A 16,863-nucleotide genomic window follows, 5' to 3' on the forward strand; every position below is an offset into this window, starting at 1 on the left:
TCTTACGTTGCCTCTTGAGATACTTTACAAGGGTGATACAGAGTTCTTTCCAGTGTGGTTCTGAGTATGATGCTAAAGTTCCAAATGCTGTTTTGGCTGCCATTGATGTGAGAAGGGTCTCTACAGAAACGTAGAGCACTGCCATTAAGGATTGAGTAGAAATTGTTCCTGTGGACCGCAGGCTGAGTACGTAGAGTGAAGACCACTAATGGGAACCATGTGGTCTGGTCGGTTGAGAGGGATGACTGGTTGTGTTTGTGTGCGTGTGCGTGTGCACGCGTGTGTATCTGAGCTAAGCTTCCAGAGGCCCTAGAGTGTGTTTTTGCGTTAGTCTGAAGCATGTTTTCAGAAGGCTTTTGATGGTCCCTAGCAGTGGTTTGGCCTCTCCAGGATCCTACAACCCATTGCAGTCTGGGACGCCTGCTGTCTGACGATGACTCACTGCAGCTGAAGCTAAAACAGAGCTGCAGCAGGCCAGTCAAGCATGAGACTGTTGATGTGGAGTGTGTGCGTGCTGTGTGTGTGTGTGTGTGCATGATTTCACACATGCATGCTCAGGATGGGGAAGAGGAGAAGGAGCTTACTGTGAATTCAAAGACAGCATGTCTGAGTGGCCTGTGTGTGTGTGTGCTGTGTGTGTGTGCTGTGTGTGTGTGCTGTGTGTGTGTGCTGTGTGTGTGTGTGCTGTGTGTGTGTGCTTTTGATCCGAAGGGACATTACAGTCAGTGAAAATAATACAATAGTCCCAAAGCACAGTTAGAGCTGAATAACCAAAGATCACAATTATAATTTATATTTTACATTTAAGATCTGTTGAATATGTAATCACCACTGTTTAAACATTCTCCGTTTTTTTGTAACACTGCTAAAAAGATTATTAAATGCCAATTAAACATTTCCATTTATCCTCAAAGGTTTGGGAAAGTTACTTTTGTATAAATGCATGTATAGAACGTGCTGCAATCTAGGTTCCGCTGGAGTTATGGATTCTGCTGCCAATTTGGCCCATGTAAAAACCAAACTACCAGAACTGAGCTCTGTGTCCTAAACGGTCCTCTGTCTCCCTTTTCTGTCTTTCTGCCTTTCCTTTCACTCTTGCTCTTATTGTTCCTCCCGTCCTGCCTCCCTCCCTCCATCCGCCTGTCTCCCTCTCTCCACCTGTCTCCCTCTCTCCACCTGTCTCCCTCTCTCTCCTGTGCTCCCAGTCCGGCCCCGCGGCCTGACGCTGTGGCTCTGTTTGGCAGGGAGCCACGGAAGGTGCTGCTGCACAAGGGCTCCACAGGCCTGGGCTTCAACATTGTGGGCGGAGAGGACGGAGAGGGAATCTTTGTCTCCTTCATCCTGGCGGGCGGCCCGGCAGACCTGAGTGGAGAGCTGAGGAGGGGAGACCGAATCCTCTCGGTCAGTCGCTATACTGCAGACTACAGCTTGGGGCACTAGGACTGAATAGTTAATAATGATATGTTGTGTCAGAACTTGTAGCTAACTACCTACCGCAGCTCGAGCCAAGGGATACAAAGTACAAGGACAATGCAAGCAGACAACGCATGTCATTCAACTGAGACTGAGGACACGGGGGTAATAAACAATATAAACAGAAAAGAATGAGAACTAAAAGATACAGATCAGCTGGCATGTAATACTCCACTCAAGGTCAGCGTTTCATTTATACAAATACTCTCTTGTGTCAAACACAGGAACCCCCATGACAGCAGATTAGGACCTTTTTAGAGTGTACATCTGCCCAATGTCCCTACAGGGAATTTAAACAAGTGATTTTCCAGTCCTAGGACCTCTCATCGCTGCAAGGTCATACCTCCACTGATTGAAATGAAATCATCCAGCTGGTGATCCACTAGAGGAGAGCCTTCTCTGTTCATGCTGGACAGACTCAATCAGTTGTCACATTGAGCTCTGTCCCCGTGAATCAAGCTGGCCATCAACCTGCCTGTCACCCGGGCTCCAGGGTTGGCATTCCCTCATTCAGGATCACGTCCACCCCCACCGTCCATGTGCTCTTATCTACCGACACGGTGGATCCTGTAGCAGCACTCGTTGGCCCACGCGCAAGCTACTGGGCTGAGTCTCTGCTGTGTGTGTCTCCATCTCAGGTGAACGGGGTCAACCTGCGGAACGCCACCCACGAGCAGGCAGCCGCCGCACTCAAGAGGGCTGGACAGACCGTCACCATCATCGCTCAGTACCGGCCAGAAGGTAGGACGACTGCCTGTAGGCAGCTAGCAAATACAGCATGACACACAAACAGACACAAATACCGTACATTCACAAACAACACACACACATAAAAAAAAACTAAAGGATTCAGATCAATACCATCCGCTTAGAAATAATTATTGTATCTTAAACCGTCTGCACAGTTAGACCTGTGTTACAATGGGGCTGAGCAATAGCATAAACAGTTCAGCCCTGACTATTGTCAAAGTAATGTTGATCTTCACAGTGTTGAACAGAAGTGCTGAATAATCATACGGCAGTTCTTACTCAGACTGAGATGTGCAGATAAGCGACATGCAGGTAGTACATGATGTGGGGCAAGAAGACGGGTGAGATCAACAACCGCATACAGAATAAATTCCTTCATCGATTTGTACACGATTTTTGAAAATACTACTTATAAAATAGTACTAATTATCAGGCTACAGTGCAATATAATGAAGTAAAAACACAGCTCATTGTTGACATGGTTGATTTGTTTATGTACAGTAGCATACTGTACATGTTTTCGCTTGATAAGTGTGGCAGCTCTCTGCTAAGGTTTATCTTTAGTCAAGTCTGCTTTGCAAATGAGGACAGTACCGAGCGCCGGTGGCTGATTGGCTTACAGTTCCAGGATTCAGGTTCAGGGGCGTCCCTGTACAGAGGAGAGCAACTGCAAGGCGGGTAACCGAGGAGCTGTTGTTCCTCCTCCGTGTTTCGTTTTCCGTCTCTTGTGAATGGTGGACCTATGTCTGCGGATAGTGAACGAGGATAAAGGGAACACTGCCAAGTGGGGGAGAGAATAGCAGCAAGGTGAAGGTTAACATAAACCGTGGATTTAAGATAAATATTACAAAGGGTGAAGTTTTAAACTTTTTTGGCTCCGACTTCGAACGTGAATGGGGGTTGGGCTTGAATGTACCAGGCAAGAAGAAGCCGCATGAATTCCCAGTCGGCTGGATGTAGCTGTTAAGATCACAACGGGCTGCAAAGTTATTCAAAACTGCATTGAACCGACTGAGGTGAGGAAATTGGATATGCGAATGAAATGTGATAAAGTGAATGTGCCTTGTGTTGTGCACGAGACAAAAATAAACAGCCAAGAACATGTTGTAGGTATTAGCTGGAGATGTTAGTTATTAATGTTAGATACCGCATTGAACGTTTTCTGAATGAACAGGCTTGCAAACTAATTGTTGGTTTGAAGTCTAGAGCTAACTAGCTAGCATAGCTTCAAGCCGCAGGGCGAGTAGAATCTAGTTAGCTTGCTACAAGATAATCTCGCGCTGTGGATTAGTCACATTTGCTGGTTTGCCATCAGGGTAGCTATTTTGAACTAAATTGATACCAACTATGGGAACTATTGGCTTGTGTGGTAGTTAACCGCAGTCAGGTAGCTAATTTGGGTATCTAACTTTGGTATCTTGGTTGGCTTTCTGAGAAAACCCTTGAAAGTAATCTGTTTCGGACGTTAAACAATCCGGGCCTGGCAGCTCTGGTTCCCCGGTTCTAGTACCACTTCAAATACAGTAAACACTCACCTCGTTTAGGACACGCACACTCAAACACATACAGGAATGTGGTAGATTAATGTTAATGTGGCTTTTTGACATTACGTCTATATTGTTAAATTGTTGGTGGGTTCTTAAAAAAAAAATTAAAAAAATATATGTTAAGCTATGTTTTACATGTAAGGAAATACATCCCCTTCTGCCGGGTTATTGCTCTGGTGGAGACAAAACATGTTTTAAGATTGCCACATTGGCTTAAGCTTTGCGAGTTCTTATAATTAACCTGTCACAAACGATCTAAAGTTCTTCACATTTTACACACATGAATAGTTACAGTAGGTCTGGCTAGTGACGCAAATTACTCAGTATTCCAGATAATTTAGATAATGAATCATTTGCTTTTGCTATCTTGTCTAATGTTTTAGTTTTGAAGACTCCAAGGGTTGCATAATACCTACTCTTGTCAGATATTATACTTGGCCCTAGACATTTGGTTGGAAAGGTGTTCAGAGAGGCGTGGTCTAAGCAGGTACGTGGAAGCTTTTCTGTCAGTTCAGGAAGTGACCTTGTGAAAGAATGTGAATTAAACATCATCGCTATTCACATTCTTAATCAGCATGGTATTCATCTTTGTTGTGTTTGATTAAAGTTCATAGAGGTGTCCCTGAAATCCAACAAGGAGAACAATGCGCTTACATTAATGTGTACATGGTGTTGATTTGGTTGTCTTTTATCTTTTAAGAGACCTTGAGTCTCAATATCTTATTTGCAGTAGAAATTCTTAGAGGATGTCTGGCAGGTGGGCTTACTTGTTCTGCTGTTATATACACACACATTCTCAGCATGTAGATCCAAGGTATGCACATGCTGCAACAACAAAGGAAAGGATATTATGAGCTTTAGATCTCTGCTCCTCTCTCAGCTTGGACTAGGAGAGGAATGCAGCCGTATATGTTGTAGCTTGTTCTCTCCCCATATTCTTGATGCCTCTAATAAAACATCAAGCAGAAGAATACTTGCTGTAATAACCCTCCATAGAGCTGTCCTGTCTCTGGAAATAGCCCACAGGTCACTGCATAGTCAGTTAGTCCCTCACAGGATTGAGGTGTGTCCAGGTTCTGTAAGTAGTCAGGGCTACTGTTAAAGCCTCCCATCACAGCTAAGGCCATCTCATATGAGGATATTTTGAATATGAAGCCCCCTTTCCCCTGCTGTTTTTCTGTTTTCATACACCTCGGCAGTCAAGCAGTCTTAGATAAGACTGCGTGAAGTGAGGTCTGCTTTATCTACAATGCCTCAAGCCAGCGATAAATCCTTCCTTGTAATGTGGCTCTTTTGTAGGACAGTGAAGGACACTATTGAGCTGGCAATGCTTAACCAGTCTAAACGGATGAGTCAAGATGGCTGGCAAATGATTGACTTCCTGCATCCCCCACTGATCCTCTGAGATGTGCAGCCAGCCGCTGGAACGGCTCCCCCTGCCCTGCCCTGTCCTGTCCTCAGCTCTGGCCTGGCAAGCCAAGGAGGGTCCACAGTGTGCTGTGGAGGGCAGGGGAGTAGGGGACCGTCAGTCAGGGGCTAACTGGAGTGTGAATGCTGGTTCATGCTGGGCAGGCTGCCCGGACTGCTCCCAGGGGCTTGAGCTCCACAGACTTCACTCACTCTCTCTCACACACTCACTCACACACAGATCTCTGATGGAGGGCCAGAGCTAAAGATGACATGGGGCTGTAGCAGGGAGGCAGCCTTCCATCACAAGGTGCCCCCTCTCCTTCCAGCCCGCTGTGGAGCATCCCCATGCCCAGTGCTCCCACTCTGCCTCAGTGGCGGTGATGGAAGGACTGGGCCGGGGAGTCTACAGTGTAACGAATGCAGAAGACTCCATCCCTGTTCATTCAGGTGGTGGGGGGTGCAGACCCTGCAGGACTCATGTCCCCCATGTTTCCTACAAAGAACATTTTCAGTCATGGTAAAGCCTGGGTTGACATGTTCCCTGGCCACTGTAGAACAGGGCCTGGACTAACCCGTGGAACCTAACACTCTCTCATATTACTAACACATGCCTGCTGCCGTGTTGCATAACTGGATCAAGAGAAAAGCGGCGACAGCCCACTACCCAAAATAACAGGGAGTACAACTAATGAGGACATGCAGTATGAGGGAGGGAGATGCAGAAATGACCCACTTTCCCTCACTTCACTTCCCTATTCTCTTCCTCACGGGTCATCCCAAGTGACGCGCTGCTCTCCTCGCTGCCATCCCCTAAAACTTTGAAGTGCTATGTGGTTGGCTAGGGAAGTTGTTGTTGCTAGGTTATGACCTGGGCACGGACTCCCCTGTGTGGATCAGGTGACAGTCGAGTCCCAGGGTGTAGACCAGGCCGACCAGACCAGGCCGACTGCGGCAAACTACAGCTGTTTCTTCCACTGTTGTTCCCTGTGGAGCAAGGCAGCAGCTGGAGGAGGCCTGTCTGCAGGGTGGTCTTCTCTGCCTGCTCTGGAGGCTCTGGTGGTGGTGGTGGTGGTGGTGGTGGTGGTGGTGGTGGTGGTGGTTAAGCCTTGATGGTAATGACAGACCTCCAGGAATGCCGTGGCCCCAGCTTCACCTACCATCTCGTTCCCACTGGTTGGACTGTTGTGTGTTGTGGGTGTTGTGAGGTAGAACAGCCTCTCTCTTGTGACTCTTTTGTTTCTTATCCTTCCTACTCCTCCCCTTCCTGGTCTCTCTGCTCTCTGGAGTCCTCCTCCTCCTGCTGTGTCTGAGAGGCCCGTGGACTAGAATCATGACTGCTTCCGTATACGCTGTCCCATGGGCCCTCTGACTGCTGGGGCGTTGCCCCTGGTTACAGGCAGGTGGTGTCGGGTTACCTCACCTTGCTGTGTCACTCTCTCCCTTGTGGTTGAGCCTAACTCCTGGCCTGCTGAAGCAGAGAGAGAGAGAGGGAGCGAGCAGGGCGGGGAGCAGGCAGATGGCTTAGGGCGCAGTTTCTGTTTGCTTTGAATCCACTCTGGGTTTCGGTTGGGGGCTACGACAGAGGCTGAGTCGGGGGGCTGCGAGGAGAATCGGCCTGTTTTCACACCTGACAAGGGATTTCTGCGTCTAAACCCAGGGACTTGAGAGGAACAAAAACTATCAGCTGAGCCCCAGGGATGGTTGTGTTTGTTATTCTAGGCTACCTACCGGCCTCAGTCACGCCCAATATCTGGACTTTGATCTGTAATTCTCATGTTGTTCGGAAAGGGAACGTGTTTTTAACGGTCGCACCATGTCTAGTTTGATTAGGTAAGTAAAGCCTTACAGGGTCGCTTGCAGACTACATACTTTGCTTACAAAACATTAGATTTTAAATGAACAAGAAAAAGGGTTGCCTGAGATTAAACTAGTTTCTTATGATAGTCACGGATATGGTATGTTGTTAAGGCCTGCTGTTTGACTACTCCCAGATACACAGGCTTCTGATGCGACACACTTATGTTGATGTCAATATGAAGATTTGTTACGTACACCAAAGTATCATTAATAGTATAATACCTATAATGAGGTAACGGAAGTCTGATCAGATGTCAGTGTTTGGCCTTATCTGCTCCTATCTTGTATGACTGTCCTACCGTCGGTAGTTAACAAGGAGAGGGCCAACGTTTGGATACTCGAGCCTTTGTGGTGTTACTGTGTTACCTACCTGGTGTGCTATCACATGATAACTTGTTTTTCTAGCTCGCTCTCTCGGTCTCTCTCTGCCTTGTTTTGTCCCGTTGCCCGGTGTCGTGTGTGTTCTATGGGTGGCTTGTTCTAGCACCCCGAGCACAGCTTGCATGTACACACACAAACACACACACAGTTAATGAGTGCATGTTTATTGAGGAGCAGGGGGCTCAGGTGGATTCATACATCAGCCTCCACTCTACCACAGTGTGGATTTATACACTGTGACAAATGGTCTTCCGCTGAATTTAGTTGGAGGCCTTCCTCTTTTTTATGGCGCTAAAGAGTCCATGTTGAATGTAATTAATCCACATAATGAATGGGCTGACAGAAGATATTAGTGGAAGTGTGAGGCTGATACATGGCGAAGCTCCATCTGCTTGTGGGGTCATTAATCAGGCTGAAAGGAGATGCTGAACCTCAGCCCCTCTACCTCCCCTCTGGCTCTCCAGAGCCCAGCCCCTCTACCTCCCCTCTGGCTCCCCAGAGCCCAGCCCCTCTACCTCCCCTCTGGCTCCCCAGAGCCCAGCCCCTCTACCTCCCCTCTGGCTCCCCAGAGCCCAGCCCCTCTACCTCCCCTCTGGCTCCCCAGAGCCCAGCCCCTCTACCTCCCCTCTGGCTCCCCAGAGCCCAGCCCCTCTACCTCCCCTCTGGCTCCCCAGAGCCCAGCCCCTCTGGCTCCCCAGAACCCAGCTGGAACCAGAACACATTTAACGAGGATAGATCTAAGGACTGTGTTACTTCTGTATGCCATGGTGATATAGCATTTTCCAGTAGGTTTTGATGTAATTGTTGTGGGTGACAAAGCCCTAGCTGCATACAGCAGAGAAACTGGAAGCGGTGTGTGTTGCGTGTGTGGTGTAAACGTTGGGGATGTTGACACAGCATTGTGTGTGTGTGTCTGCAGAGTACAGCCGCTTTGAGTCGAAGATCCACGACCTGAGGGAGCAGATGATGAACAGCAGCATGAGCTCAGGATCGGGCTCCCTGCGCACCAGCGAGAAACGGTCCCTCTACGTCAGGTATGCTCTCACACACACACACACACACACACACACACACACACACACACACACACACACACTGGAGGATCTGCTACTCTCATGATACGTTACCCACTATACCCCAAACAAGGACACAGTATTTGTATACTGTCTTAGTCTATGGTTAATCATTTATTTTTTTAACCATCACCTAATCCACACTAGTGCTTTTATTTGGTTGTAAATCATTTTGTTAATAACTGACAGTCTTATCTTAGTTTGACTTCTATCAAAAATGATACACAGGAATTCCCATCGATGCTGCCACCACGGTATGTCATGTGAAGCTAGTGACAGCCTTTACTGTGGCGTCCATGTTATCCTGCAGCGGGCCTGTTGCCAGATTGTATGGCCCCTCGGTCAGAGAGTGGAACAGGTGGCAGGCTTCTCCAGTAATGAGTGCAGCTGCCTGAGTCAGGAGAGGCTCAGGAGGGGGGTCAAGGTGAATAGGATTACCCTGTGATGCAGCTCTGGGGCTCAGGCCTCGTACTGTACTCCACACTAGCCCAGGTGGCTGGCTAACCATAAGCCCCCAGCATACAGCCCTGTGACTCTGGACCTGTTCACAGCCTTTGCTTTAGTCATGTTTACAGACACTCTATCTTGCTACTACTACCGGGTCTGCATCCAGCTAGAAATGTAAAGCCAAGCCTGTGTGTAGGGGAGTGTACTGTGTGCGTGTGTGTGCGCGCGCATGTGTGTGGGTGAGTAAACACACAGCTATGTAGGAAAGGCTGTCTAGTTAGCCCGCTGCGCTAACAGCAGCAGCGATGTCCTCCCAAGCCCTCAGGAATGTGGAGGAGGAGGAGGCCTCTCAGGTGCTCACACGCTCCGCCAACACACCCACTATCACAGCGCCGCTCTCTGTGTGTCGCTGGGTTCAAGCTACCTGGCTGCTCCAAACACTGCCAGTGCTCTGCTGGGCTGGTCTGGAACAGGTTAGCTGGGAGGTAGGGCTTCAGGCAGTAGACACATTCCCACTTGACTCAACCGTGTTTTCTGTGGATTGAGACCGCCTATATAGACATCGATTTTTTTGGGGACGAAGACGAGAACCTGTTGAGCAAAAATTCCTTCCTCAAGGGTCCTCTAATCCTACCTGTCTGGCAGGCCACACACGCACAACGCGATGACGCCGAAAGCTATGGGCCAACAATAGGGCTTGTGAGACGCCATTGTGTCGCAAGAAGAAAAATTGCAAAGTGACACTAACCCACCTTGTGCATGTGTCTCTTTCTCCATCTTCCCCTCCCTCTGTGGCTGCAGAGCCCTGTTTGACTATGACAGGACCAGGGACAGCTGTCTGCCCAGCCAGGGCCTGAGCTTCTCCTATGGCGACATCCTGCATGTCATCAACGCCTCCGATGACGAATGGTGGCAGGCGCGGCTGGTCACGCCCCACGGCGAGAGCGAGCAGATCGGGGTCATTCCCAGCAAGAAAAGGTGCAGTCAGTCACCCGCCCAGCAGGGCTTACTGCTCCAACCACACTGTGCACTTGACGCCACGCCGGCAGCCTGGCTGAGCGCCTGTACCACCAGGCCGGCCCCAGCCAAGCAGCCTCGAACCCGACTCCCACTTTAAACCTGTCATGTCTCTTCTGCAGGGTGGAGAAGAAGGAGCGGGCCAGGTTAAAAACAGTCAAGTTCCACGCCAGGACGGGCATGATCGAGTCCAACAGGGTGAGTGAGGAGGCCTGGTCTCTGGAGGCCTGGTCTCTGGAGGCCTGGTCTCTGGAGGTCTCCGGCGCCGACCCACTTTCCCTCTCTCCCTCCCTCCCCCCTCCCTCTCCCTCCCTCCCTCCATCCCCCCATCCCTCCCCCCCTCCCTCCCCTCCCTGAGATGGGAACAGGAGTGCGCACCTGCTCACTGAAGACAGAGAGAAAGGGAGGGAGGAAAAGGCTTATGTTACTGGCTTGACAATCACAGCTCTGTATAGTCTCTCTAGAGAGCAGTGTGGTCCCAGGAGACTTCCAACTGTCTTAACTAGACCTATCACTTACCATTTAAGTCCTTTACAATAGATCTATGTATGAATGTAGCCCTGATTTGTCAGGTAATGAGATTCTGCCCTGGTTTACCAACACTAGGGCTCTACCATTTTAGATGTTCTCGATTGGCAAAGTCGATTATGAAATCATCTATGAAGATTCAGTACTTTGAAGACTAATGTCAGTTCATAGTAATGCATAGTAATATCACAGGGAACGTAAACCGAATCGTAAAACTGTCAAAAACAAAAGCGCCTCCCCTTTTGCATTAGTGTTTTCACCCCATTCATTTCACCCCAGCAACATGCTTCTCCCACTTCAATCATGATTTCACATTGATTTCAGTTTGGTCCGTTTTGCATGATTGTTTGGTGTCCTCCACATTGAAACACGTTCTGTTGTGTTTTTGTTTCATCCCCGTCACCGGGCCCCTCCCCCTCCCTCCATCCACTCATCTCCAAGCAGCCAGTCAAAGTAAAGCGCAAAAAAAGCTTCAACCTTTCACGCAAGTTCCCGTTTTACAAGAGCAAGGAGAATATTGTGCAGGAGTTGGTGGAATCTGAACGTGAGTACTGCTTGTGGGACAGAGGGGTGTTTTCGCGCTTTCCTTTCATGCTTCACACCTCCTTCTCTCAACTTCATCTTTTCATTCTGGGGGGTCAGACTGTAGCCGCATGCTCGGCGCCTCTACCCCCCCCCCCCCTCCCTCCCTCACTCCCACCCAGAGAGGACTGCTCAGGTGCGGGGCTCTGTCTGCCTGTCTGCCTGCCTTGGCCCCAGTGGAGAATGTGTTGCTCTTGACCTTGAACCTGTTAGTCCCAAACAAGCCTTCAGCCACAGACGCTCAACACGTCTCATTAACTGGGACCACAGCGCTAAAAAGCGTCACATTGAAAGGCCCGGGCTTACTAACAATAAAGGCCCAGGCTTAATGAGCACAGTGCCTTGTGTTGGTGGGCCTGGACAGGTAGGCCATGTTCTCCACCAGGCCAGCATCACACACCTCCCTCCCCCTCCCTCCCTCCCTCTCTTTCTCTGCCCTGTCCCAGCTCTCACTAACCTCCTCTTCTTCCTGTCTGCTCTCTTCTCTTTGTTTCTGCTCTCACCTGTCGGGACACCTAGGACTTCCCAGGGTTAAGCGATGACTTTTATGGATCAAAGAGTTTGAGTAAGTGTGTGGTTGTCCTGTGTCAAAGCAGCTGTCCCCTTAGCTCAGAGCACAAACGCTGTGTCAATGCAGACCCAGCTGGCAATGGCTAAACCACACACACACAATGTACCATGCACAAACATAGGCTAACACCCTAACATACATAATGTATTGAATTAAGCATAGGCAGATATGTGCATGTACGCTCAAGAAAAATGTAAGCGCTGTACACAAAAGCACATCCATTTGGTACGGAGAGGCCAGTGCTAGGGCTTGTGTTTTATCGATAGTTGCTCCATGCTTGCCAGTAGGCCATGTCTTTCCCAAGAACAGGGTTGTGGTATGTGTAGTTACTCAAGCCCTCCCTTCTAGTGCCTCTCAGTGGGCCTCCCACTGCATCCTCTTCAGCCAACAGTGCCAATGGGTTTCCTCTTGGCCCTCATAGTTCTCTGAAGCCACAGATACACATCCAGCCACAGATCCACATCCATACACATCCAGCCACAGATCCACATCCAGCGTCAGATCCACATCCAGCCTCAGATCCACATCCAGCCACAGATCCACATCCAGCCACAGATCCACATCCAGCCACAGATCCACATCCAGCCACAGATCCACATCCAGCCACAGATCCACATCCAGCGTCAGATCCACATCCAGCCTCAGATCCACATCCAGCCACAGATCCACATCCAGCCACAGATCCACATCCAGCCACAGATCCACATCCAGCCACAGATCCACATCCAGCCTCAGATCCACATCCAGCCACAGATCCACATCCAGCCACAGATCCACATCCAGCCACAGATCCGCATCCAGCCACAGATCCACAGATCCACATCCAGCCACAGATCCACATCCAGTCACAGGACACTGGCATGGGGATGGACTGGGTCCACTGGGACTTGGTTTTAGGAAATGCTCCATTTCCTATTGCTGACACCTCCCACCGCTTCCTCTATAGAGTCACGCTGCCGCCGTGAACCTGCTGTCCTTCCTCCTCTCCCTGCTGGTCCTGCCTCTCGCCACGAGGGGTGCAGTGGGATCAGGGCTTTCTTATGCTTTCTCTGGATGTTCGTTTGACTGTCTTTGACAACAGCAAAAAAATGTTTCGGTCCAAATGAGAGAACCCCTGAGTATTTGTTCAAAAATAGAACGTGTTGATGCTTGGCAACTATGATCAACTAAACATGTTCTTGTATTTTCCAGAATGCCTGACCTCCAACACAAGCGACAGTGAAAGCAGCTCAAGTGAGTGACCCTCCCAGCCCCCCAGAGAGACGCTCCCTCCTCCTGAGCTGAGCGTGCTGCCTGTCCTCAGGGCCGTGTCCTCAGGGCCGTGTCCACGGCTGCTTGATTTCAGCCGTTTGTGGCCACTTGGAAATTCCTCTGGGATGATATCACACTCTTAGTGGATGCATCCAGGCCCTTTTTTAATGTGCCGTTATGGGAGATCCAGCTGCATGAAAAGACTGGGGGAAAAGTCCTGCTGTACAGTTAATCCAACACAGGGATTTCCTGAGACATTCCTCAGGGGGACTGTAAGACACTTCATTCCTGATGATGTTTCCTTTCTGTTCCACAGAGGGTCAGGAGGACACCATTCTCTCCTACGAGCCAGTGATTCGACAGGAAAGTAAGTGGACCCTAACATTCTAGATGTAGATGCGCTGATCAGGCGCTGAGGACGGGAACATTTCCATCACAAACGTGTTGTCTGACCCGTCGCTCCCTGCACCCGTCTCCTCTCCCAGTTCATTACACCAGGCCTGTGATCATCCTGGGCCCCATGAAGGACAGAGTCAACGATGACCTCATCTCAGAGTTCCCTCACAAATTTGGCTCCTGCGTTCCCCGTGAGTATATACAACAGTGAACACATTTCCCATCCCCAGAGCGCGCTTACCAACCAGAGACCTCGCGGCACCAACGACGAATCCCTCTTGAGCTCGTGTTTGTTGTGACTGCGTCCCTCCCTGCAGATACAACTCGTCCGCGGCGGGAGAACGAGATGGACGGACAGGACTACCACTTTGTGGCCTCGCGAGAGCAGATGGAAAAAGACATCCAGGACAATAAGTTCATCGAGGCGGGCCAGTTCAACGAGAACCTTTACGGGACCAGCATCCTGTCTGTCAGAGCTGTGGCTGAGAGGGTAGGTCTGTTTGCGTCTTGCGGCGAGCCCTTGTTTGTTCCAGGAGTCGAAAATTTACATCAGACATCTATCAAGTATTCCAAACCACCGTTGTTGTGAAAGCTACCACTGTACCCAAAATAGCAAGCCTTAAATCGCTGAAGCCTAGATGTCAGGAACAAAACCTGTCATTAATTCCTGGTGAAATCGAAGACTTTATTTGGTATATGTATTCAATACCTCTCTTTCCTTTTCCACAGGGAAAACACTGTATTCTTGATGTGTCTGGGAATGCTATAAAGCGACTGCAACAAGCACAACTTTATTCGATCGCAATCTTCATCAAACCAAAATCCATTGAAGCTCTAATGTAAGTTTAGGGGGAATGGAATGGTCTTGTCCAGTATTGTATTGTGTTTATTTTCTGCTGCCTGCCTTGTTCAGCCTCCACATAGCAGCAGTGTGTAACCCTGCCTGTGTCTTTCAGGGACATGAACAAGAGGCAGACATACGAGCAGGCTAATAAAGTGTTCGACAAAGCCATGAAGCTTGAACAAGAGTTTGGAGAATTCTTCACAGGTAAATCCCGGAGGTCTAGATACAAATTTTCTTTAAGGATGAGCATTTTCCAGACATGTAATACAATATACTCAAAATATTTCCTTCTCCCTCCCTCCATCTCCTCTTTCTCCCTCCCTCCTTCCACAGCCATTGTACAGGGTGACTCACTAGAAGAGATCTACAACAAAATCAAGCTGATCATCGAGGAACAATCGGGTCCCTACATCTGGATCCCATCTGCAGAGAAGCTCTGAGATCCCAGCCAATCCCGTCTGCTGCTCTGCAGAACTCCTCCCACCTCCCTGAGACCCCGCCCATACCTAAATAGCTCCTCCCTCCTCTCCCTTTTTTGCAGATATGTTTCATATCAAGTTTTAGTGTCATCATTATGTTACTCTCAAATGAAAAGAAGTCTTATCACCATTACTGTGACTGTGCACACCCCTGCATGAGTTTCTCAGCAAATCCATTCAAGACTGGAAATGCCATTCCAAAATGAATTTGTCATTTAAAACAAAAAAGGGAAAAAAGAATGAATCCTTTTGTGAAATCAGACTGACAGTGAGGATCAGAATGTTTTACAGAATGCTGGAGTGAGGAGTCGGGGATTCAAAGACGTTGCGGGGAGTAAGAGACCAATCATAAGTTGGAACACTTTGTAAATGTTCATCAAATCACATTAAAAAAAGACGCGCCAGATGAAATGCGAAGACCAATTGAGGGTTGTTGTTTTTCTACAAGGACTGGATCAAATCAAGCCCAGCTGATGGTCCATTTCGTGGAGTCATCTCTCTTGTTTCTAATAACTGCGGAGGATCTCCATGGAGAAAGAAGCCTACAAACTGGTGATCTATTTATCATGAACCAGCTTGCTGTTTGATCTGCTGCCAGTTGTTTGCACTGCAGCTGATAAAGACTTCTTTGGAGGCGGAACAGAAGGAAGAAAATGAGTTACGAATCTCTACATTTATATTATGAAAATCACAAGATAAATGATAAAATCCTACTGAGATTTTACTACATATTAAAAACGACACGTTTTACACTTCACTAGAATTGTCTATTTGGAGGGCTGTTAGATTTCATTTCTTTGTTTAGTTTTTTTGTGGGATTTTGCGCTTGTGGTTTTGAGCTGCTCTGTGTAAAGGATGGGGGTAGAGAAGTGTAACTGGGCTCTCTGCAAAACACCAAACTGCCTTACATCAAATACAAATTCTGTTCTTTGACTACCTGTACCTTGTGAGGAAGGCTACAAATAATCCACCCGGAGATTCTTTGTTCTTAATCATTACTTTCTCTGTGTTCTCCTCTTGCTTCCAGGGAGGCCTACAACTTGTGAGTGCAATAGATAACATGCAGAGTCAGACCTCTGTAGCTTCCTATTCCCCCCCCCCTTGTATTTTAAACCCCTTTTCATGTGTAATATAGAAAGTTTATTGGATTTTTCAATTTGGGCAGCAATAGCCTCCTCACCCATGTTACGCAGTAGACACCCTATTACACTCTCTGCCTTCCAAGATGATTCTCTTCTGATTGAATGGTCACATGGTACTGTCCTGTACGCCACCATGACGGTGGCCTTAAAACGGGTAGAACAAGACAATAATTGTATTGGATGTCCTAACAATTAAAGAGTCAATATAACCAGTTTTGGATTGTCCCCCTCCTACCCACCCCACCCTCACCCTTGGGAAAAAAAAACACTAAAGATGGGTTACATTAAATCTTGTATTTTGTGTAGCTATGAAATTGAAGAATGATTTTTCAATGTGTTCCGGGCAGGTGTTTAACCACTGTGTTGAGCCCTATGGAATGTCCGGGGTGAGCTAGGCCAGCTCAGGGTTCTAATGCACAGATTCCATTTCCCCCGAGACTCCAGGGCCATGTCTGAGTGGCAAGGCGGAACAGAGAGTTCACAGCTGTCTAGACGTGAAGGAGAGCGCACTGGCAACTGCCTCCGCGCAATTTAAAGGCATCTGCAATCGAATCATTTAAATAAGATGTATTATGTCTTATCTTTTTTTTTTGTGTAAGGTGTGGTAAAGCTTTGTCAAGACCACCAGTGTGGTAACCCTTGCATGACTCGGCTGTGTGGATCCAGCAGGATTGAAGCGACCCGTCCTATGTTCCTGTAGGGATCTTGGCACTGTGTTTGTGTACATGTGAGAGAGGGGACGTGTCTGACTTGAAGGAATACTGTGGCCCCTGACCCTGTGAACATTTAGGTTTGTTTTCTGAAGAGGGGAAAGGCGTTTTTTTATTTTCCTTTTTTAACTCAGCCATCAGAGAGCCAGACCAGCTTCCTCCCACTCAACAGGAAGTGGTACCCTAGCCCTCTGGGCCCCTCGCTCCCCTACCCCAGAGCACCTGTACCTGCAGGCATTTTCTGAACAGGTGTCCACCTGCCAGGCACCACTGCTAAACCAGCTGTCATTTACCTGTGTCAAAACCAGAGTTCAGGGAATAAACCGAAGGGAACAGAGCCATTTATAAACTGCTTGCAGACTGTTTCAAAAAGGGTGTGGTAGCTGTAAAATGTAAATATCCCCC

At 48.5% G+C, this 16,863-nt stretch overlaps 1 protein-coding gene across 3 annotated transcripts in view; it reads left to right on the forward strand.

Annotated features, from left to right (window-relative positions):
* The window catches only part of LOC146302453 (disks large homolog 3-like), a 54,596-nt gene extending 38,639 nt beyond the window's left edge, over nt 1-15,957 (forward strand). Inside the window, exons 9-21 of one of the 3 annotated variants that reach the window (XM_084684727.1) lie at nt 1,245-1,401; nt 2,112-2,214; nt 8,338-8,452; nt 9,740-9,916; nt 10,078-10,153; nt 11,585-11,630; nt 12,828-12,869; nt 13,204-13,254; nt 13,373-13,474; nt 13,601-13,773; nt 14,013-14,122; nt 14,240-14,331; nt 14,461-15,957. In XM_084684727.1, the coding sequence (XP_084540853.1) occupies nt 1,245-1,401; nt 2,112-2,214; nt 8,338-8,452; nt 9,740-9,916; nt 10,078-10,153; nt 11,585-11,630; nt 12,828-12,869; nt 13,204-13,254; nt 13,373-13,474; nt 13,601-13,773; nt 14,013-14,122; nt 14,240-14,331; nt 14,461-14,567 (1,351 nt within the window). In that variant the 3' untranslated portion in view covers nt 14,568-15,957. Of the gene's footprint in view, nt 1-1,205; nt 1,402-2,111; nt 2,215-8,337; nt 8,453-9,739; nt 9,917-10,077; nt 10,154-10,927; nt 11,028-11,584; nt 11,631-12,827; nt 12,870-13,203; nt 13,255-13,372; nt 13,475-13,600; nt 13,774-14,012; nt 14,123-14,239; nt 14,332-14,460 lie in introns of all 3 variants that reach the window. The other 2 variants (XM_084684725.1, XM_084684726.1) reach the window with 2 other exon arrangements.
* Nucleotides 15,958-16,863: the final 906 nt, after the last annotated feature.

This window comes from Hypomesus nipponensis, chromosome 1 (assembly GCF_054491055.1).
Source record: "Hypomesus nipponensis isolate SF chromosome 1, ASM5449105v1, whole genome shotgun sequence".
Classification (NCBI taxonomy): domain Eukaryota; kingdom Metazoa; phylum Chordata; class Actinopteri; order Osmeriformes; family Osmeridae; genus Hypomesus; species Hypomesus nipponensis.